General features: G+C 38.7%; 2 protein-coding genes across 4 annotated transcripts in view; one reads left to right on the forward strand and one right to left on the reverse strand.

Annotated features, from left to right (window-relative positions):
- Vezt (vezatin, adherens junctions transmembrane protein) overlaps window positions 1-4,983 on the reverse strand; it is a 78,271-nt gene extending 73,288 nt beyond the window's left edge. For both annotated transcript variants that reach the window (XM_015482925.2, XM_015482924.2), the window contains exon 1: window positions 4,840-4,983. In XM_015482925.2, the coding sequence (XP_015338411.1) occupies window positions 4,840-4,875 (36 nt within the window). In that variant the 5' untranslated portion in view covers window positions 4,876-4,983. The remainder of the gene's footprint in view (window positions 1-4,839) is intronic.
- Window positions 4,984-5,250: 267 nt separating this feature from the next.
- Fgd6 (FYVE, RhoGEF and PH domain containing 6) overlaps window positions 5,251-22,736 on the forward strand; it is a 113,464-nt gene continuing 95,978 nt past the window's right edge. For both annotated transcript variants that reach the window (XM_048803733.1, XM_048803738.1), the window contains exons 1-2: window positions 5,251-5,505; window positions 10,926-13,344. In XM_048803733.1, the coding sequence (XP_048659690.1) occupies window positions 5,490-5,505; window positions 10,926-13,344 (2,435 nt within the window). In that variant the 5' untranslated portion in view covers window positions 5,251-5,489. The remainder of the gene's footprint in view (window positions 5,506-10,925; window positions 13,345-22,736) is intronic.

Here is a 22,736-nt window from a genome sequence, read left to right on the forward strand (position 1 = left end):
AAAAAAAAAAAAAAAAAAAAAAAAGGAAGTGATATACAACATCCATTCTCCAGCAAAGACCTAGATCCTATAAGGGCCATTTAGCTATATCCTCATGGAAGAGATAATTCTCATTTTGTAAAATCAGTACTAGAGCACAAAAAGATGGGAAACTGCCTGACTCATTTGGAAGGCAAGCAATAAATGTTCATGGGATTGGATGATTCAATATTGTAAAGATGTCAAGTATTCCAAAATTAATCTACAGATTCAAAGCAATCTCAATCAAATCTCATTAAGTTTTTTTTTTTTTAACTGAAATTGACAGTCTTTCAAGATTTATGTGGAAATACAATAAGGCAAGAATAGTGAAAAGCAATTTGAAGAAAAAGAAAGCTGAAGGGTTTTATCCAATTAGATATTAATACCTATTACAAAGTTACAATAATTAAAAAACATGGGAAAGGGCAAGATAATGACCAATGGAAAAGAAGAGGGAATTCAGAACAAATTCACACATAAAAGATACCCTGACTTGTCACAACACTACAACTCAGTGGGGAAAGAACAGTGTGTTCATTAAATGATGCCACCCAATTGGACATCCATATGGCAAAAAGAAATAAAGAAAAAAACTCATATTCTTCACTTTATACCATACAAAAATCAGTTCCATGTGGATGGAAGATCTAAATGCAAGAGGTCAAGTAAAGCTTTTAGAGAAAATACCTTTGTGACGGGTAGGGTGGGCAAATATTTCTTTAAAAGCATTAACTATAAAAGAAAAGGTAATATAGCTCAGTTGGTTGAGTGCTTGCCTTGCATGCACAAAGCCCTGGGTTCAATCCCCAGCACCACAAAAAAAAAAAAAAAAGAAAAAGAAAGAAAGAAAAGGTAAGTTGAATTATAATAAATAAATTTAAGAACTTCTTCATTGAAAGACACTATTAACAGAGGGCAGATCTTGTATATAAGACTGAGATAAGAGATTTAAAGTATATATATCCACTAAAGGTAAAGTATATATATCCATTAAAGGTCTTGCACCTAGCATATATAAAGAATTTCTTCAACTCAATAACACAAAATAATAGAAAAATACAAGAAACTTGAGGAGGCTTCACAAAAGTGGCTTTACAATTGGCAAATAAACATATTAAACATCTTAACTTTCTTTTTTTAAATAAATATTTTTAATTGTAGATGAACATAATAACTTTATTTTATTTATGTAATGCTAAGGATTGAACCCAGTGCCTCACACATGCTAGGCAAGTGCTCTACAACTGAGCCACAACCCCAGCCCAATATCTTAACTTTCTTATCAAGGATATACAGATTAAAGCCACAAGAAGATTCCAGGCTATAGCCACCAGAATGGTAAAAAGACTGAAATGAACAAGTGGTGGTGAGAACTTAACCTTTCATACATTGTTGGCAGAACACTTTGGTACAAACACTTTGTAATAACATTTGACAATATGTAAGGAGAACTTATGTTTTTCCTATGACTCAACTGATTCCACTTTGAAGTATATAGCCAACAGAAATACATTTAATAAAGCACATACCAAAAAGTTCACAGTAGCAGTATTCATAACAGTTTCAAACTGGAAACTTACCTCATGACTATCCTAAAAAAAAAAATAGATTAAATCCTCATATATTCACACAGAATACTATGCCCAAATAAAAATGTTGACATCATGTGGATGAACCTCACAAAGAAAGCCAGAAAGCAAAAAAATCCAGATACAAAAGAAAATGTAAAAGGAATTGGAAAGTCTGTAAGCAAACCCCCCAAAATACGCATACACAAAAGTCATCTAGGTTAGTTACTACAAGTCTGAATAGAACTTATCTTTGTGGTGGGGAGTAGTGACTGAAAGGAGAAGGGAGTTTCTAATTGTCCCAGTGATGTTCTCTCTCTCTCTCTGATGTTCTCTCTCTCTCTCTCTCTGCCATATGAGGGATTGAACCCATGGCACTCTACTTCAGAGCTACATTCCCAGCCCTAATATTCTGTTTCTTCATCTGGAAGCTGCTTACATAGGTGTGTGCAATGTGTGTACATACATCAGTCTTTTGCATACTTATGATGTATGCTTATTCTTAATATTATAATTATGGTTAAGATATGAGGTGTCCTCCAAAAGCTCATGTGTAAAGCAATGTAAGAAAGTTTAGGGGTGAAATAATTGGGTTATGAGAACTTTAATCTAATCAGTACATTAATTTCCTGATAGACATTAACTGGATGTTAACTGTAGGCAGGTAAGGTGTAGCTGGAGGAGGTGGGTCACTGGGGATCCATCTTTGGGTTTTCTATTTTGTCTGTGGTAAGAGGAGCTGTCTCTGTGCTTCCTGGCTTTCCTGTCTTGAGTTCCTTTCCTCCTCCACGCCCTTCTGCCATGATGTGCTGCACAGAGCAATGGAGTCACTGTCTATAGACTGAGACATGTGAAACCATGAGTCCCATATAAACTTTTCCTCCTCTAAAATTGTTCTTGTCAGTTTTTTGTCTATATCAATGAAAAAACTCACTAAAACAATACAAATTAATGTGTATTACTTAGAGTAAATAAGCAGCAATTGGAATTTTTTTTCCTACATTTGAATAAAGGCTTAATAGTATTTGAAGAACTCATGTAAATCATCCATCCATCATCCCTTCCCCCACACCCCAATTGATTAGAGAGCCTTGAGCATGCTAAGCAACAAAGTAGGCAGGAGGCACTCTACCCCTGAGCCATATACCCACCCCAGTTCCTAAGTCAATTTTTAAGAAGCTAAGCTGGGTATGATGTAGCTCAAGGTAGGAGGAATGCTTACCATGTGAGAGACCCTGGGTTCAATCTCCAGCATTTGCAGGAAAAAAAAGGGGGGTAGCATCAAGTGGACAAATGAATGAAGAGAATCACTCAAGCAAAGAAATAAAAATAGCTAATAAATGTATAAATACCCAAAATGTAAATCAGAACAATGGAATGCAGTTTTTGCCTATCAAGCTCCAAAGATTAAAGGAAACTAACAAGGTTGTTGATAATAATTTGATAAAATTAATACTTTCTTATTCCTAAAAGAAATGTGAATTGGCATAACCTTTCTTAATAAATCTTAAAATGTTCATGTTCTTTGACCTACTAGATCCTAGAAAATATTCTAAGGAAAATCAGAGTTTCAGTAAAAGATGGACTTATATCAGGTTTGACTACTACAGTATTTTGAAACAATCTATTCATAAAGGGAAACTGGTTATGATATGTTACATGATGGGATAGCATATTAACAATCATGTTTTCAAAGAGTGATGAGTAGAAAAAGATGTATGATAAATTAAGTGAAAAAATATATATAAAATTCTACGTGTATATGTTTTATGTTAACAAATCTCATACACATTAACATTCATTTGAACAAAAAGTCTGTAAGAATACATAGCATATTGTCAGTAGTGGCCATCTTTGGGTGGTGGGAAATGGGTCATTTAATTTTTTTAGTTGTGTTTATTTTCCACAATAAAATGTTCTTTGAGCATTTATTACTATTATACTCAAAAATCAAAGAATAATGGGCTAAAAAATATGGTTACCAGTTTCCCCTGCTCTAGAAATCTAAGCAACCCAGATTTCTCCCTCCTTCAACTCCCATATGCAATTGAAAATGCCTATCCAAAGCATTATTCCATTATTTCTTCTCTCGTTTCCAAAATTTAGTGAACTCCTTGCACCCAGATTCTACTTTATAGTGAAATGGCCACATTTCCCACAATTTCTACATTGTGGAAACATCAAACCACTTTACACAGTGAACTGCCACACCCCAGCCCCTAAAAATGCACACCAGGTACTTCCACATCTCCCACCCTAGGCATACTCAGAGCTCTTCTCCTACGATATCTTTTCTCCCTTCCATCTTCCTAATTCGATTCATAATTCAAGATTCATCTTGGATCTCGTTTACCGGGTATAGTTCTTGGAGGCTGCAAGAAGAGACAGCCGTTTCCAAATTAATCTTCCAATGACAGTTGAACATGTCAACATTTAACATTCCGCAGTTAGTTCCTCATTATCTTGTTGTATGGCATGGGGTCATTTTCCTTTTCTTAAAATCTAGGATGAGCTAAAGTACACATATGCAATGCATATAAACAGCGATGTGAATTTTTACCTGACAGAAAAATGGTATCAAAAAAACTCGCCTGATTTTTTTTTTTTCATTCAAGATGGCAGAGAACGCCTTGAAATAGTCCTACACAAAAGCACTGATCCAGAGCCTTGATTTCAAAACTGGCTACACCTCGCGAAATAGCAAAGGACAAAAGAATGGAACCCAGATGCTAAGGCGCCCCAGCCCTAACCACTCACTGCAGGTCCCACACCCATAGACTAATCCATGCCAGAAAAGTGGCACCTGCTGCCTTCATTTCGGGAACCACACCTAGACGGTGAACAGTGACCCAAGGCACTATTGGATAGCGACCCAAAAATTCAAGGATGTAAAAGGGGACAGCAGAATTGTAATAGTATCTGGAATGCACGTTCCGGCCCCGCCCAGGAACAGTCCCCCCGCGGTGCTTTAGTCTCGTGGAAGGAATGGACTGGGATCCCGCCCTAGGGCCGGGCAACCCCTCTCTGACAGGGAATTCTGGGCGGGCCTGAGAACGAGGCCGAGGCGCCTGGGGCTACACCTGTCAGGCTGCGGCCAATACTAGGCCCCAAAATCGCTGGGGTTGGGTGGTCCAGGCCGTCAAGAGCGCGTCAGTCGATCCCTCGCCCCGGGATCGCCCAGTCTCCTTTGCTTTCCCTTTCGTCCTTCTCAAACAAAGGCAACCCACACCCACCGCCATTTTCCCTTTACCTCAAAAACCACCTCTTCGTCAAACTCCGGTGTCATCCTTCTCCGCCATGCCACCCGCCTCAGCACGATGGGAAATGAAGGCAGGCAGGAGAACAGGCGTGCACCGAGGCTTCTGCTCTTGCCCGTCCCGTAGGTCTTGACAACTACAATTCCCAGCATGCCTCGCAGCTCACGCCCCCTTTTTTCGTCCGCTTATTGGTGCAGAGGGTTAGCGTGGGGGCGGGGGCAGAATGAAGTTCTAGCTCTTCGATTGGAAGACGCTGAGGCTTTTGTCTGCCTTTTACGGCCGCGACTAACAGGGGGCGCCCGCCGCACTGATAAATTTTTTTTTTGGAGTTTGAGAGGGGCGCGCGCCAGCGGAGCCGCGGTGAGTTCTGCTCGTGCCCGCGCCTGGCCGTCTGCCCGGAGCGCGGCAGGGCGGCGCTCGTGCTCGCCCGCCTGCTACCAGCGACTCGCGCCCGGGAGCGCAGTAGGGTAGCTGGAGCCGGCTGCATCCTTTGTGCGGCGCTCGGGTTTCGCCGCGGTGGCACGGGACAGAATGTGGGCTCTGCGGGGGCTTTTCTCTTCTGCCCAAACTCTGAAAACAATGGAGTGAAAGGGGAACATGGATTGAGGGGAGCGAGCGGGGAGGCGAGCTGCTCTGGGAAATCATGACTTCTGCCGCCGGTAAGTGGCCGCGCTCGCGCTGTCGCTGGAAAGTTTGTAAGGAGCGCTTTCCAAGCTGGGGCTCTCCGGCAACTTTCTCCGATAGGGTGGGAGAGTCGCGTGGCCTGTACCTTTCCCTAGCATCTCGGCAAATTGCGAAGCGAATGGGGTTTGCTGCTCGATTCACTCGTCCCTTCCTTCAGAGAGGGCTGTTGGACCTCTTGGGACTTCCCTTCAAAGGGAGACCTGTGCTGGGGGCTCTTAACTCCAGGTGAAACGCGCAATGGAAAGAGAGCATTTGCTCATTTCTCCTACAGTTGGAGTGACTTTGTTTTTGCGTGTGAGGGTAGCATAGGTTCCCCTATTAAGAAATCATTTATTCTAGGAAAGGGCAGTGTTCCCAGAGTATTGAACTGAGCCACTAGAGTGAGTCGCTTTAAACCTAGGGTGGACTGAAAACCCTTTCCATTTCTTATAAAAGAGGTTTAAATATTGTTGCTCATGTCCTCCTGGTTTTACTCCTGATAACCTGAGTGTACAGTGGGATTGCCTCTGGAAATGCTCATCTTCACTCCATTTCTTCTGGGATTTTCTCCCCCCTAGTTCTACCTGCTTAGTGTAAACAAAGCCTTGTTTTCTGTCTGCTTCCTATAGGCTTTTCCCCTTATTCAAATGACAAAGCCTCTATTTTACCTTTGTGTGGATTTCCATCCATGGTGGACAATATATTGCTGAACATTCTAAGGAACAAGTTTTATTTTACAAAATAATTACCAAAGTGGTGATACAGTCATTTCATAAGAACATGGGTTAATTTTAAAACCAGCCACTTAATAATGTATTAAGTGGTGTTTTTTTTTTTTTACCTTTGTCTATGTTGAAAGAAACTTAGAAATTTTATAATCAAATAGTTTGAATCTTCTCCTAAAAGTTACTTGTAGATTCAGCACCTAAGTATCATGTTAAATTCTGATTGCTTTTCTTGGCATTTGTTTAAAATTCCTGCAACCTGAAACTGTCAAACAGCACTCTAAATGTTCTGATATGTATTATCTCTAAAGCCTAGATATACTGGAGTGTTGGTTTGCTAGGAATAATCAGATTACAACTAATGAGGCAAGAAGTTAGCCAATAGAAATAAGAAACCAAGAAGTGAAATATTTCTGTAGAAGATTTTGTGGATTTTTTTCCTTTTTGATGTTATGTGCAACGTACATGAGAAATGTCATAAAGCTCTATTGTAATTATTTATAAGCTTTTATTTATTAAGGAAAGCTTATATTGTATTATTTTCATCCCAAATTTCTGTGCCTTGTCAAGGTTTCTTTAATGACTGAACCAATATAATTAAATTAAAAGTGCTTAGCAATTTTACAATCCTTCCAGCCATGTATAGTTCTTCCCTTCTTTGTGGGGTCAAAAATATTTAAAATATTCATCATATGAGTATCAGTGTTCAATTTTAGTCCTAATACTTTATAGTGAACAGGTACAGAAGCATTTGACATTTATATATGTAAACTTGATTTCTAGGGCCCAGTCTGAAAGTTTATGATTCTTTCATTGGAATTACCCTAAAGTACTGCAAGCTATTTTTATATTTGATCAACTTTACAATTAAAGAAATCCACGGACATTTTTGTGGTGTTTTTGAAAGAGGGACACTTCCTGTGTATAGCTGAGTTAGTTGGTTTTTGGTATGGTTCTCTGAGAAGCATTGGCTATTTTTTTTGCTCACCCTCTGATAAAATTTATTATTATTATTATGTCTAGATTATGAAAGAGAGCTGGGGTTTAATTCTATCCCATCCTTATAAAACTACATATATATTGTTCTTATACGCTAACCTGCAAACACATAGTGCTTTTTTGGCATAATAGTTAAATTTTAGGAAAGTTATTTATAGTTTGCAGGCAGGGGTGTTTGTTTTGAATCTAATCTATTGCATTTGGGAGCGTTGTTTTAATTTAAGAAAGTAGAGGGATGTTGTAGAACATCCAAGTTGTATGTATACTGAAGAAGAGCTTGCTTTGCTTTTTCTACATCTGTGGAAGAATTGATGCTCAGTAGAGTTTAGAATTATTCAAAGCAGTATGTGAAAAAGGTGAAGTAATTATTGGTGTATGTCTTGTATCTTTTTGAACGTGTATAAGTTATTGTCTCATTAATGTCTGTGCTTTGCATTTTATCTGACCCAGTAGCCAAGAGAGAGTGCAAGTGAGCCACAGCCATCTGTGTGTAACAGAAGACAAGTTTGTTTGTAATAGTAAAATTGTATTAGTGTTTCACTTTCTTACCTTATATTTCCCTGGAGCCAAACAGCTGTGTAAATAAAAGATTTGCTACATTGCTCTAAAGAAGCTTTGGGGTTGACAGTTCATACTGTATTAAAATCCAAAGGTGCTGAATTCATTTCCAAACATTATGCGCTTATTTCAAGAGTTTAATATTGTGGCACACCATATTATAATGTCTTGTTTCTTCTAGTTGTGTTTCTTTCAAAATAGAGCCATTAAAAAATAATAATGAAAGATTTTGTATATTGTAATACCAGTGACATAGTTGAACCTTTGTTTCTATTAATCATTTTAAGGAATTATTCACTAATGCTATTGGTTGATTCTACTTACTTTTCAAACTATCATGTGAGGTTAAAATGAATATTGATTATTTTTTAAGGAATTTCCTGTCACTGAGACATAATAATGAGTATATTTATGTGTTAGCTAAGAGAAAGTAGCAACCTGCTGGAGCTTGCCTTCTAGTGGCAAAGACAGACAAAGGTGTACTGAAGAAAAATAACACGGGACAAAGAGGCTACAGCATATCAGGGTTCTCCAAAGTAGATATCTGTGAAGTACAATCTTCATAGATCTTTCAAGTCACCCACTTAAAAGTAGGGAAACTGAGGCAGCCAGTTCTGCAAAAGCACACAATTAGGTCAGCCAGTTCCTGAGTTACATTATTGACTCCCTTTAATACACAGGTAACCAACAATGCTAAGCCCAAGTTCACAGGTATTTGCTTAATTCAGTGAGTATACATTAAGGGCTTAAGGAGCATAATGCTGAACTCTACTTTTGGAAATCAACCTCAGCTCATATGTGGTTGATTTAATTTCTGTGACACCAAGAGAGAATAAGAATTTATGTCTCTTAGAAGAAGACTCAAAGAAAAGACTGAAATTGGTACCAGAGATTTTTTTAAAAGAATGATTCAGCTAAAAAGCAAAAATGGTTGGTTAATTACACTGAAACTTCTCACAAGGCTCTAAAGGTCAAAAAGTAAAAGATTAATTAGATGAGATTATTTTTTAAATTGTGGTAAAATACACATAAATTTATCATCATAACCATTCCTAAGTATACAATTCAGAAATAAATGTTAAGTACATTGTTGGGTAGCCTCATCTCCAGAACTCTTTTCATCTTGTAAAAGTGATTTTTTGAATTCTATCAAAAATCCCAGAGGTAGGATGTTTCAAGGATGACAGAAATGAAATCAACATGACAGTCTGTTTCTTTTTAAGATAGGAGGTTAGGAAAAGTCCTATGGAATTCACACTTTCTCTGAAGATTTAACTTGATTGATTGACAGTTTAATGGACCAATCAGCATTATCACTAGACTTTGAAGGGTTTTGCAAAATTATTTTCTGCCTTAAAAACCCTCAAGAATAATAACATGCTTATTGAACAGATAAATGAAAATTGCCTACTTTGGGAATTTGCTTTACTAGGGATCAAACCCGGGGGTGCTTTACTACAGAGCTATATCCCCAGCCGTTTTTATATTTATTTTGAGACAGGGTTTCACAAAGTTGACTAGGCTGTCCTTGAACATGAGATCCTTTTGTTTCAGCCTCCCAGTCTCTGGGATTGCAGACACACCCCCATCCTCTCTGTAGAATTTTTCATTGTTTTGAAAATTCATTATCCTCCTTAATTTTGATAATATTATATCAAGAAATTGGGTGAGAAGATATCTGTTATTGTATAATCTTGGTTGTGCATATAGTATTAGAGGTTTGGGAATTTCTTTCCTGGTTGGGAAAAGGAAGTAGAGTACCCTACTTTTTTTTTTTTTTAACTTAGTTCCATGTAATATTTTTCCAAACGTTGTGACTAATTTCCTTTGTTGAAAAGAAAATCAACACAAAATGAAATATCATAGCCTCTGTGTGTTCAAGTAAATTAACAATGTCCAGTAGTTTTGTGCAACAGATATTTGAGAAAACATTTTTTTCCCCTAATAAGTAAGGTTTTTATTAAGTATTAAATCCTGGTAAAGGAATAGGCATAATTATAAGAAGTACAAGATAAAACATGTTTCACCTCAGGTTTCCTTGGGTAAATATGGTTGATAAGTGACAGTTTATGTGGGAGATCTTTAAAAAAATTAAGAAATACAGATATACGGTCTTTATATACCTTTTTATTTAATAGGTCTTTTGTGTAAAGCTGTTATCAAGTTCCTATATGCCAGGAACAGGTCTACACAAATCCAGCATTGTATAATAGGAGATAATTAAATACTTCATATGGAATGTTGAGGAAGAATTGCTACACTAGAACTTGTGGCCATTTTTTAAATGCAATAGAATAGTGGTTATTAACAAAGAACAAACAACAGGGCTGGGATTGTGGCTCAGTGACAGAGTGCTTGCCTGGCAGGTGTGAGGCACTGGGTTCGATCCCCAGCACCACATAAAAATTAATAAATAAAGGTATGTGCCCATCTACAACTAAAAAAGAAAAAGAAGAAGAAGAATGAACAACATAATCACATATGAAATAGAGAAGAAATACAATTGTCCAAGCTCTACCATCAGAGACTCTAAATGATGTCTGGATATTTAAAAAACAAAGCTCCAAGAGGAATATAATGAAAATGCCGGACTGGTAACACCTGTACTGAGAAATGTCAGCTTTATTATGAGTTTAAATAATACCAAAGAATTCATTTTCATTTTTTCAGGGTAGAAATTTCTGATATCTGTATTCTTATTTAAAATTGTTTTGGGATTTCTATTTGCTGAAGAGTCTAAAAAGATTCTTGATAAAATGAAGGTAGAAAGACACTATGGCTTATGTATATGAGAAATTTAAAGAGTTGAATTCTGTAGGCAAATTTAATTCTTAGCATTCAGCAAATGAACTGAAAACTAGTGTATAGGTTCTAACAGAAGAAATCAATTATTTTATTTAGTGTCAACATTGAAAGAAAAACTGCATTGGACCTACTAAATAATATACAACATACCAAAGCTACATATACTAGAAATTTAAGGAATCTTCAAAAGTAATGTTGACTCTACATAATGTGATATAATCTGCCTACTAACATGTACATTCATAGAAGTAAAAGTATTATCCAATATAATCCTCTATTGTCTTGTGCTTTGGTTATTTTATGATTTAATTATACTTTTTTCTTTCTAGAGATCAAGAAGCCACCAGTGGCCCCCAAGCCAAAGTTTGTGGTAGCAGATAATAAGCCATCTCCTCCACCGGTTGCACCTAAACCTGACATTGTGATTGCTAGTGGTCCACAATCAACAAAGAAAACCAAACCAGCAATCGCACCGAAACCGAAAGTTCTGAAGAGCTCACCTGTCCGAGACATTGGGCAGTCATCATCAGGAACAATCTCTGTGAACCTGGAGGAGCATAAACTGGAATTACCTGAAAGCACTGACAACTTTAATTGCAAAAATGTTGAGGATCAGAGCAGTGATTATATTTTACCAATATATTCCTGCAGGTCTGAGTGTGTCCATAAGCTTGGGAATAGAGAAGATTCATATGTAAAGCAGCTTGTTTTAGAGCCCCTAGAAATGAAAGAAAATTTACAAAATAGTAAAATTGATGAGTCCTCTTTGACTATAAAAACCAAGAGTAGGTGGGATTCTCGTGGTGAAAAACACAAGAACCAGAGTGGGGTAGTTTTAAAGGCAAGCATCCTAGAAGGAAAGCTCAAAGATGTCTTAACACAACAGATATCACCTGTAAGTTCCCTGAAGAAGCACAGATCCACAGACAACCCAGAGAGGAATGGTGGCTGTAATTCCAACAGACAATTCAGAATTGAACTTGCAGATTTGTCACCCTCTCTGTCGAGCTTTGTGAAACTTCCTGTTCATCACAACTGCCACGTACAGCTTCCTAGGGATGAGTTTCAAAGTCCTGAAACTTGTCAGAACAGCAGTGAAAAAAGAAATAGTCACTTTCATTCATCTGATCAAGAAGCTCTAGAAAATGGAAAAAGGAATACTTTTATATCTTCAGATGGAGTTAGTAAGAAAACAGAAGTTGAAGACCTTGGTCCCTTAGAAATTCATTTAGTACCGTGTACCCCCAGATTTCCAACTCCCAAGCCCAGAAAAACACGTCCTGCTCGCCTGTTACGCCAAAAGTATATAGACACTCCTAATGAAAGTACTGAAGAACCAGAGAATTTCAACAACAGCTCGTCTTGTCTTATTGAGGACAGTTTGAAGAACAACAAAGTCAGTGTTCTTCATCAGGATGTTTTGTGTAACCAAGAACAGGTGGACAAAGTGAAACCAGGAAATAATAGTGAACTGAATAGCAACTCCAACGATGACAGTCAAGATTTAGTCAATTCACAAGCCATGTGTCAGGAAACATCTTCCTTTGAAAAAGTGGCACCTTCTTTAGATACAGACTCTAATTTGAGTTCTGATGGTACATCAGTAGACGGTGCTAGCATGGCACTTGCCACGGACCAAGGGACCAGTTTTATAAGATGCAGTACTCTATCTTTGAGCCTGCCAAAGCAACTCAAATTAACGTACAATGAACATCTGCCTACTGCCTGTAACTTGGGAGTGTCTGTCCCTCAAATGCAAAAGGAATCTATAGTAACAGAGGAAAGTTCCTCAAAAATTGTCCCCAAAAAACCTCAAAGACACAGCTTGCCTGCTGCAGGAGTACTTAAAAAGGCTGCCTCGGAGGAACTTGTGGAGAAAAGTTCATATCCCTCAAATGAAGAAAAAAATTCAGAGAAGGTTCTAGAAAGAAATCATTTGTGTGCCTCAAACCATGGTATGTCATCGTCATCCCCCTTTGACATGCCTAAACGAACTTCAGAAAAGCCTGTGTGGAAATTACCTCATCCTATTTTACCCTTTTTAGGGAACCCAGAATCCTTGAAGTCTGTTACTACATCCTCACATAGTGAGCCTCCCGCTGCCCTCACCAAGCCTAGAGCAAAATCATTATCTGCTGTGGATATGGACAGGTGCACTAAGCCTTGTAAAGATTCTCCAAAGAAGACCTCTCTTAAGAAGTGGCTCAATATGAAACTGTCCATCTCTTTCATGAAGAGTGATTTTCAGAAGTTTTGGTCCAAGAGTAGCCAGCTCGGAGACACAAACACAGGCAGTTGTGGGGAGCAGAAAGGGATTGAAAGTAATTGGCATGACCTCATGATGGGAGAAGAGAAGAGAAGTAAACCCATCAAGGCATATTCTGCAGATAATTACAGTCTGGAATCTCAAAAGAAGAGGAAGAAGTCACGGGGCCAGACCAGCATAGTTAATGGTCTGAGAGCTGAGTCTTTAGATGACCAAATGCTCTCCAAGGAGTCATCGTGTCAGGTGGTTTGCAGGTCTCTTACAAACAGCTGTGCTCCAGAATATGAAAATATACGCCATTATGAGGAAATACCAGAGTATGAAAATTTGCCATTTATTATGGCTATAGGGAAAACTCGAGAGTTGGAATGGCAGGATTCCTGCAGTGGGGAGGACACTGATGCAAATGTGTATGAGGTAGAAGAACCATATGAAGCTCCAGATGGTCAGTGGCAACTTGGACCCAAACATCAGCGTTTCAGGTAATGTTGCACTTTTGCACTCATCATTGTAGTTAACCTTCAACAACCCCATGAGTAGGAATGCAGTGGGGAAAATCACTTAGCAAGGGACTGATCTAGAAAGTATATGTATTTCCATGTGCAGCCTCCTTATATCATAGAGTAGGAATGGGTATTTGTGTTGCAGGCTTGTAGTGGGTAACTTATTTAGTAGCTCATTCAAAGAATTTAAATAACCATGTAGTACTACCAGGATGGCCTGGAAGAGAGAGTTCCTAGAGCCTGCAAACATCAGCTCAGAAGATGTAGCAGGGAAGTCACAGCAGGGAACCAAGGGCGGAAAATTGGTTAATTCAGTGAAGATTATTTGCTAAATATAGGAAATCTGAAGTTACTGAAATCCATTGATATCCTTGTCAGGGCATATTCAGAGATGAAACCTCTGTATTTGCAGAAGTTATAGCTCTTTGAGGATTACTTATTCTGCTTGTTGAAGGCTAATTGCCAACCTCAGACCTAGGGAGAATGCAGGAAACACATAACTAGTCTTTCTTTCTCACTTTTGTGTATGCACTTCCTAACTTTGGAATACCTACTTCATCCTTCTTACTAAAGTTGTGCCCAACCTTGATGGTTCAGCTCATTGACTTCATAAAGCTACAGATACTTAATGGGAAGTGTGATTTCCATTCTGAACCCTCAGTTATGCTATGATATTCTTATAGCATATAACCTTTACCTGAGTCTATCTTATGGTATAATTTTTTTATTGGTGTATCTGATGTTCTGCATTCAGTTTTAAGTTCCATGAAGGGTTCTAGTCATATCTTTTTATCTTCCATGAGGCCAAGCAAGGAGTCCAGTAGGTGATCAAGAGACCTGGGATGGCAGTAGGAGAAAACGAATGAAAAAGAGGCAAAGGAAATAAGTGTTCAATTTGTGCTTAACAAAAAACAGACTGTTTTAGTTTGGATGTGAGGTGTCCCCCCGCCCCCCAAAGCTCCTGTGTTAAGCAGGAATATTCAGTGGTGAGATGACGAGGTCATGAGAACTGTAACCTAATCAGCCCATTCTATTTTGAATGGACTGACTGATGGTCAACTGTAGGCAGGTGGGGTATGGCTGGAAGAAATGGGTCACTGAGGTGTGTCCCAAAAAGGTTCCTCTTCCCTGTGGCCCCTGACCCCTTCCTGCCCCTCTGTTTCCTGACCTCCAGGAGCGGGGCAGCTTTCTTGCACTACGCCCTTTTGTTATGATGTTCTGCCTCACCTCTAGCCCAGAGGGAAAGAACTGGCTGATCATGAACTGAGACCTCTAGAACTGAGAGGTCAAAATAAACTTTTTCTCCTCTAAGTTGTTCTTGTTAGGTCTTTGGGTCATAGTGACAAAAAGTCGACTAGCACAGACCCTTTTGAGGTCTTCACATTATTCTTAGGCCACCAACATCAGGTTTTTGAGTAAATACTCAGCTCCTAAAGTGTTACTTTTTATAGGAAGACTGTCCCACCCAGCACATGGGGGCTAATAAAGGGGAGGGGGGATCATTAGCTTGTGAACCAAACACATTGAATTGTCAAGCAAGTCAGTGTATCATGAAAGTGTTTTTAGTTGCTTCAACTTCCAGATGCTTTTCTCGTGTTTTTCTTTACCCGTCATCCTCTATTTTACCCATGAAAAGCTCCTCACCTCCCTTGCTTAATTTTTCTCTCATCTAACCCCATTTTTGCTTTTTTGTGCTTATATATTAGTCTACTCCCCACACATTGGTACCTAGGCAAAAGCTTCTTCCTTGGCATAAATATTTCAACAGAGAACTGATGTTAATTATCCATCTATTTTAAATTTTTCTCTTTTTTCATGCTTGATGTTTTCTCTACAGGGCAATTTTTTTTTGGTATTGGCCTCTCTTAGCATGCATTTCCATATGTGTATGTGCGTATGTCATGAATTTTATTGGTTTCTTTAAGATATACTGTCCTGAGTGTGCTCCGTCATTAACATAGACCAAACACATTTGTGCCTTTCCACAATATCAGAATTAATTGAATAACAATAAATTCATAGGCTACACCACTTTCATCAGTGGTAGTTCACTGAAGACTTGTGGGTCACTTGGAAATCATAAGCCTGGCAATCACAGGTTTCTTTATTCCAGTCTTAATTTCTAGTATCTGTAACACTCAAGTCACATATTACACTTCACACAATTTTACATTTGTAGGTTACAGAAAGGCTAAGAAAGGGTTAAGGCATCCATAGGAGTTCAGAAGGCTGAAAGGGAGCAAAGGTGGAGAGCAGAGTTATCGTAGGTGGTCAGACAAGATTAGAAAGCAGCCAAAGAACGTGCAGAGCTGTCAAAGCAGGAACTTATTCTAGGACAAGATCTGGAGGTGGGCAGTTTAATAGTGTAGTGGGACTTGTGTGGTCATCACCCACAGGAGAAGTCATACTCTCCCAAAACCCAAGGACAGAGATTTGGAGATTGTCACTGTGGTGATTTTCCTGGGCAAGACTTGTGACAGGTGACCAGGTGATAGGGTCCTGTTGCCACCATGTCTGTTCTCAGGATGTGAAGAACATCCGTTTGTGGGTCTCTAATGAGGGAGTTACATCATTTGATGGACGGGTGTGATCAATAAGCTCACGGGCCTGGTTAATCCAATTTGAGTTTGATATATCCATGCATCCATGAGTTCACGGGTGGTCATTCTTATTAGCACAATTAATTTACTTATCAGTTTATTCTTTATGATTGTGCCAGGTGGATGATGGTTGTTCACTTGTACAAAGTGTAGGGTCATTCCACCTTAGCACTTAAATTCAAAATGGAGTAGCTTATGGCAAACTACTGCTTTACAAAATGGAGTAATCAAGGTTCAAGCACAGCCTGAAAACTACTGTTCTGTACTCACAGAGTGACTCAGCTGAGCCCAACCTGCTCTCCACATATACTGTTACTCTTGGCTGAGCTAAACTTCTTTCTTGAAATTGGAGGTCTGGCCCTTGGGATAAGTGTCCTGTGGGCCCTTGGGTTTAAGTCTCAAGGGCTTAGCTTTAGCTGTGACACAGGTCCTTCACTTCTGAAACTTGTTCTTTGACCGGCTTGCTTCTTATTTCAAGGCCTGGCTTAGGGCCTTGCTGCTGAATTGGGGGGAACCAGGTTGAAGGGGTGAGTGTACACTCCCAGCTAGTGCAATTGGGCAGGCATTCATTCATACAGGGGGGTCTTTCTGGAGGCCGCAGGACACTGAAGGTGGTTTTGGACAGGTTGCAGGCAGCCTGGTAAAGGGTGGGAGAGCTCTGCTTTTGAATTTTGCTTCCCTAGAGGTTTTTGTTTAGGCCTGGAGCAGGGAGCCCTAAACAGATTTTGAGACTTCTAAATGTGCCAGCTGAATCAAAAGCCTTCATTCAGCAGTATTGCCTGGGAGATCTTTCCTTTTGTGAACAACATTGAATAATCAAGAGAAAGCCAAATCCAAGTCTTCATAAGGAGGACACCTGAAAATAAAATAAATAAAATAAATATATGCAGGGCATATATTTCAGGTGAGCAGAAAATGATTCAAATGGGAATCCTGTATGGAAGTCTGGGTGCTGTAAACATAGACCTGTGCCTTGCAATAATTAATCCAAAATCCAACATGCTGCCTGGAATTCTAAAATCTTAACAGGGTTCATTTCCATTTTTTCATAAGATTTTTATGCTATAGTCATTGGCAGAGTGTCTCTAACATTTTCTCAGCCTTCGAGGAGGAGAGTCTAGGTCTTGCCTAGGGTGCTAGATCAATCACTAGCTACATATTTAAAAAAATAATAATTCTGGATGAGTAAACAGACATTTGGCAAGGTTGGGTCATTGTCTTTAAAATATAGATGTGTCATAAATCCAACAGCTTATCATTTATTAGGAATAATGGTAGTGAGTCCCCAGTTCTAAATTTGTTGGTATTCTAAAAACTCATATCAATTAGAGACAGTGTATTTCCGGAATAAAGTTTTGGAAATGGAGGTAAAGGTCCCAGTTTAGCCCCAGGTTATATTAACCTTCACTGTCAGAGCTTGCCCCCAGGGGAATTTTCTTGGCCCTTTTGTGTACTCCAGTGTGATGCAGGCTGGGGCTGAGTCTGGAGTGCTGGCCAGGATGGAGTGAGCACCTGACATCTTAGAGGACAGATCCACAGGTCTGAGGCAGCAGGGTTTGCGCAAAGGGTGAGGTGACTAAAGAAGAATGAGGAAATTGGGGGCTGGGCTTGCTGGAGAAGACTGTGAAGGCTTGGGGAGTGATAAGGAGAAGGAAGGGTGGGGTGGTTGGAAACTAGTAAGCAAAGGATTTCTTTACCTCCTTTCGTTTATAATCCAGAGCCCTTCTCTCTTTCCTTCCCACTTCTCCTTTGCTGACTAAAAAGTTCTGCTAATTAAATTTCTGACCCTAGACAAGAGTGAGAAGAAGAAATGGGGAGGACTTTGGGTGGGGTAAAGTAGATGTATCCAGAAGCCCAGAGTGGGGAAGGACTAACTGCCCCATCTGAAGGTGAAAGGAGTCGAAGGGGTGGTCTCATGGCTGTAGAAGCAATGGGTGTTTCCAGATAGTTTATCATTTGATCACTGCTCTGGGGTCTCAGATGCAGTTTTGTTGGAAGTCAGATTGTGAGCTCTCTGGAGTATTCCACTGTGCTATATATTTATGAGACCTCTTCCCCCAAATGTTTCAAATATCATGAAACTGAAATACCTAGCAAGCAATGGACATTTCTAGTTTACTGGTTTGCAGTTGAGGAGTTTTCGTTTACTACCACTTTTATTTCAGGGAGTTTGATTTTCATAGGAAGGTTCCTAAACTTTGAGTGGTTGATATTAAAGGTGGATAGACAAATCAGAAAAATAATAATGTCCAAATGTTAGAATTTTTCTTTTGAAATTGAGGCAGATTTCTTGACTTTGTAGAGAAAAAAACTTTTCCTGGAAACATTCCAGGTTTTTCCTGTGTTTTGTGCTAAGCACTTCGAAGAAAAAGTATGGTAATTAGGTTTCCTGAGTAACCTAGCAAGCACTCAGCTTATTTATTTTACAGATAGTGACCAGGTGTCAAGCACTGTACATTCAAAGGTGAGAAGGGGTGTCTACTCCCAGTAAGGCATCTGTTATAACACACTGGGGTTTTATAAATCCAAGCTTTCTCTGAGTTGTACTTATGTGAGTTGTACACTGGAACAGGGTATAAAAGAAAGCCTTACAGAGGGTAGTGACACTTGAATCAAGGCTTTTAAAATGGATGGGATTAGACTTGGCACTTAGGCTGTTTTTTAACTGTGGTAAGAGCACTTTAGTGGTGCTCTTGGTGGAGAAAGCAGAGCACATGGAGAGAGGAAGTTGAATCAGAAATGTGGATTGCTGTTCCTTGAAACTGTGCCCAGAAGTCCCCATCCTTACACAGGTTTGCATTTATCTTTTGGTCTTCTTTAAGAAACAGAATTTAAAATAACTAAATCTCAGAATCATTTCTTTTTCATTGACCTGCATACTCTTATCTCTGATGAAGGAAAGAACCAAGTGTTTCTGTCTATGTTACAAATGAGCCTGGGCTTGAAGTGCTGCCAAATGGCATTACCAGCATGTCCAATCCTGTTAGGGCATTTGTACTTTAATCATCAGACCTGGTCTAGAAGACATCTCTCTCTGGTTGCGTTTACCATCTGGTGGTATTGTTGGATTTTAATATAATGTTTAAAGGATAAGTTAAGAGCCCTAATGAGCAATTTCTCGATGTTGTCACAGCACAGATAAGATTATACACAGCAAAGAGGTGGGGGTTGGGACAAATATATCTCAACAGCAGCCCTTTCCTGTTAAGTTATTTTCAGCATCAGCTCAGGAAATATCAAAAATTTGTATGCCTCTTTAACTTTTTGTTTCTTGTGTTAGAATCATAGCCACACAGTTTTGGCAAATCTGCTTATTTATACACTTACCCAGAAACTGCAGCTAGAGGCCTCTAGTTTTATTTCTTGTCAATAAAGCATCTCTTTTTTCCTTTTAAATATTATTAATTAGTTAAATTATAGTATTTAGCCAGCTCTATGGCTTCAGTATTATTTCCTGCCAAAGCAGATAAATGATATTTTATCAGATATTTATTTTTATATGCCAGAGGTGCAACTAGAGGTGTATTTGTAGGCAGAGTTAAAAGAGTGGGTGTGTGAGTGTACATACATACATACAGCTTCTGTCCTGATTGGTAACAGTACATTTTTTTGAGGTAGATGAAATTTTCACATTTAAGTGGGGGTGGCAGGGAGGTGGCATTGTTATCTCCATAGCTAATTGATAAGTTTTCCATTGCTGGGTTCTTATTAAATTTTTAAATTTTTAATCTTATAATTTGGCCAAGGATATGATGATTTTTTTCATAAAATTAGAATTAATTACAGTAGTGAGACAGAAACTGCTTTGAAAAATGGAAATCTTAACCTATTTGCTGAAGAAATAGTCCCAGTATGAACTTTTTAGGGAAAGGCAGATGTGGCAAGGGTGACCAAAGGGCCACTCCTAAGCATTTGCAATTCTGATAAGCACCTGATACATAAAGATAATCAGACAACTGACCAATCTGTGAATGGATTAAAATTAGGATGTTTGGAAATCAGGATGCATTTTGACAGTAAATAAAAAACAAAACAGTGAATAGGAGTTGGGTTCTAGCCTTCTATGTGAAAAACGCAACAGAAAGTGATAGGAAATGAGACTCTCAATAATGTAATAGCAATAAAAGAAATAGATTTTATGACTCTGCAATGCTGGTGCATTCAAGGAGGAAAAGGTTATTGTGTTGAGGAGGGAAGTACTAATGGGGAACAGAACAGATGAAGGTGGGGAAGATGACCTTTGACTGGAAAATTTTCCAGGTGGCTCAGGGGAATTCCGGACCTAGGCTCCTGTTTGATATTCATATATCAGGTATTCCTGAGTAATGCCTGTGCTTGTAAATTACTTTTGTAAACTTTCTATGTTCTTTAGACATTTCTTTTAAATGCATCATCTTTTCCTGGAATTGCACAGATAAATTTGGTATTTAGAGAAGGGATTTTTGCATTAAAAAAGAAAACTAGACATCTGTATATCAATTTATTTATTTTAATACTTTTTTGAAGCTATATTAGGTCCAAAGAGCAGCTTGCAAAATAACACATTTTGGGTGTGGGAAGTTCTAACTTTTAAAAAGTACGAGTTTCAAAGTTAAGTTCAAGAATGGAATTGCCTAGTGTCTTCTGGGTGGTATGGAAAAACTACTTTGGTGGTTTGGTTTAATTGTATTTGTAGATCTCTGTAGGAGAAACAAATGTGTTTGTAAGTAGTTTTGACATTGGGCACAGATAATGTGTCATTGTAGCTGTAAAAACAGGGGTGGCCAAACAGACTAGCAATGGGGTGGTAAAGTACCATGATAGTATTTCCAGGAAAAACAGCTGTCTTCTGCAGCTCTCTTTCCCAGATTTCTCAGCCTTGCTGGTTTGCATATGTTATAGATCTCTTTTTGTTCTAAGTAAGTGTGAATTGGAGTAAAGCTGTATTGGGTGTTGTTATACCCTCTTATACATAAATGAGTCGTGTTGTTAAAGTGACTTCATGGAAATGGACGATCGTGGAAATGTACAGGATTAGTGGTCTTGAGCCCTAATCTTCAAGGGTCTGTTTAACAGATTGTCCCATTTATAAAGTATTTTGGTTTCTGCTGCAGAAAAGGTGAAATAATAAACACTGAACAAAGAAAATCAGTTTCCCCTGAATGTTTGGATAAAAATAAAAAAGGAAAACAAACACATTTAGTCATTTTTGTGTTTGAAATGGTGTAACTGCTTGTTCTTTTAGGTCATGTGGATTTAGTTGAAAACAGTAAATTCTAGTGAGATCATTTTTTTTTTTTTTAAGTTAGCCCTTTGATGACATTTCTATCAGTGGAAATACTTGGCATATTTAGATTTGAAATGTTACAAATTAAAGAATAGATTTGGATTTTATTTATTTATTTATTTATTTATTTATTTATTTATCCTGGGGATTGAACTCAGGGGCACTCAACCACTGAGCCATATCCCCAGCCCTATTTTGTATTTTATTTAGAGACAGGGTCTCACTGAATTGCTTAGTACCTCGCTGGTGCTGAGGTTGGCTTTGAGCTGGTGATCCTCCTGTATAGGCCTCCCAAGCCACTGGGATTACAGATAGATTTGGGGTTTTTTTTAATAATTTTATTTTGTTTATTTATTATTATTATTATTATTATTTTATGTAGTGCTGAGGATTGAACCCAGTACTTTGCACATGTGAGGTAAGTGCTCTACCACTGAGCCACAATCCCAGCCCAAGATTTGGTTTTTAATACTCTTAGAATAGCTTGGCTTGGGTGGTTTTTTAAATCTTAAAAATAGTTCCAATTTCCAATTTTTATTTTTTATTTTTTTGGCAACTATAATTCAAGTCCAGGAAAGCCAGATACAATATAGAAAAGAAATAATTTGTACCTTTTTCTCTTATCTTCAGGGGTTTTTTTTTTGGTGGGTGCGTGCCAGGGATTCAACTCAGGGGCACTCTACCACTGAGCCACAATCCCCAGTCCTATTTTGTATTTTATTTAGAAGCAGGGTCTCACTGAGTTGCTTAGCACCTTGCTTTTGCTGAGACTGGCTTTGAACTCTCCATCCTCCTGCGTCAGCATCCCAATCCACTGGAATTACAGGCCTGTACCACCACAACTAGCTATGGGTTGTTTTTTTGTTTTTGTTTTTGTTTTTGTACCAGGGATTGAATGCAGGGGTGCTTAACCACTGAGCCACAATCCCAGCCCTTTTTTATATTTTATTTAGAGACTGGGTCTTGATGAGATGCTTAGGGGCTTGGTAAATCATTGAGGTTGGCTTTGAACACAGGATCCTCCTGCCTCAGCCTCCTAAGCCACTGGGATTACAGACTGGCATGTGCCACCATGCCTGGCTGTGTTGGTTTTTGAATATATTAGCAGTCAGAAGTAAAGAGAGTTTCTATTTATTCATTTATACCAAAAATTGAACCCATTGCACTTGACCACTGAGCAACATTCCCAGCCTTTGTAAAAGTTTTTTAAATTTTGAGACAAGATCTCACTAAGTTATTGAAACTTATCTTTTTTTTTTTTTTTGGTGCTGGGGATTGAACCCAGGGCCTTGGGCATGTGAGGCAAGCACTCTACCAACTGAGCTATATCCCCAGCACTGAAACTCATCTTAAACTTGAGATCCTCCTGCCTCAGCCTCCTGAGTCACAGGGATTACAAGATGTTTCAATTTAAATGAATAGCTTTTTCACCACTTAATTTTTCTTTTAATATCTCCACTAAAATCCCCAGGCTTAAACACAGTCTGTTCTACCACCCCAGTTAG

Source organism: Marmota marmota, unplaced genomic scaffold (assembly GCF_001458135.2).
Source record: "Marmota marmota marmota unplaced genomic scaffold, marMar, whole genome shotgun sequence".
NCBI classification, from domain to species: Eukaryota; Metazoa; Chordata; class Mammalia; order Rodentia; family Sciuridae; genus Marmota; species Marmota marmota.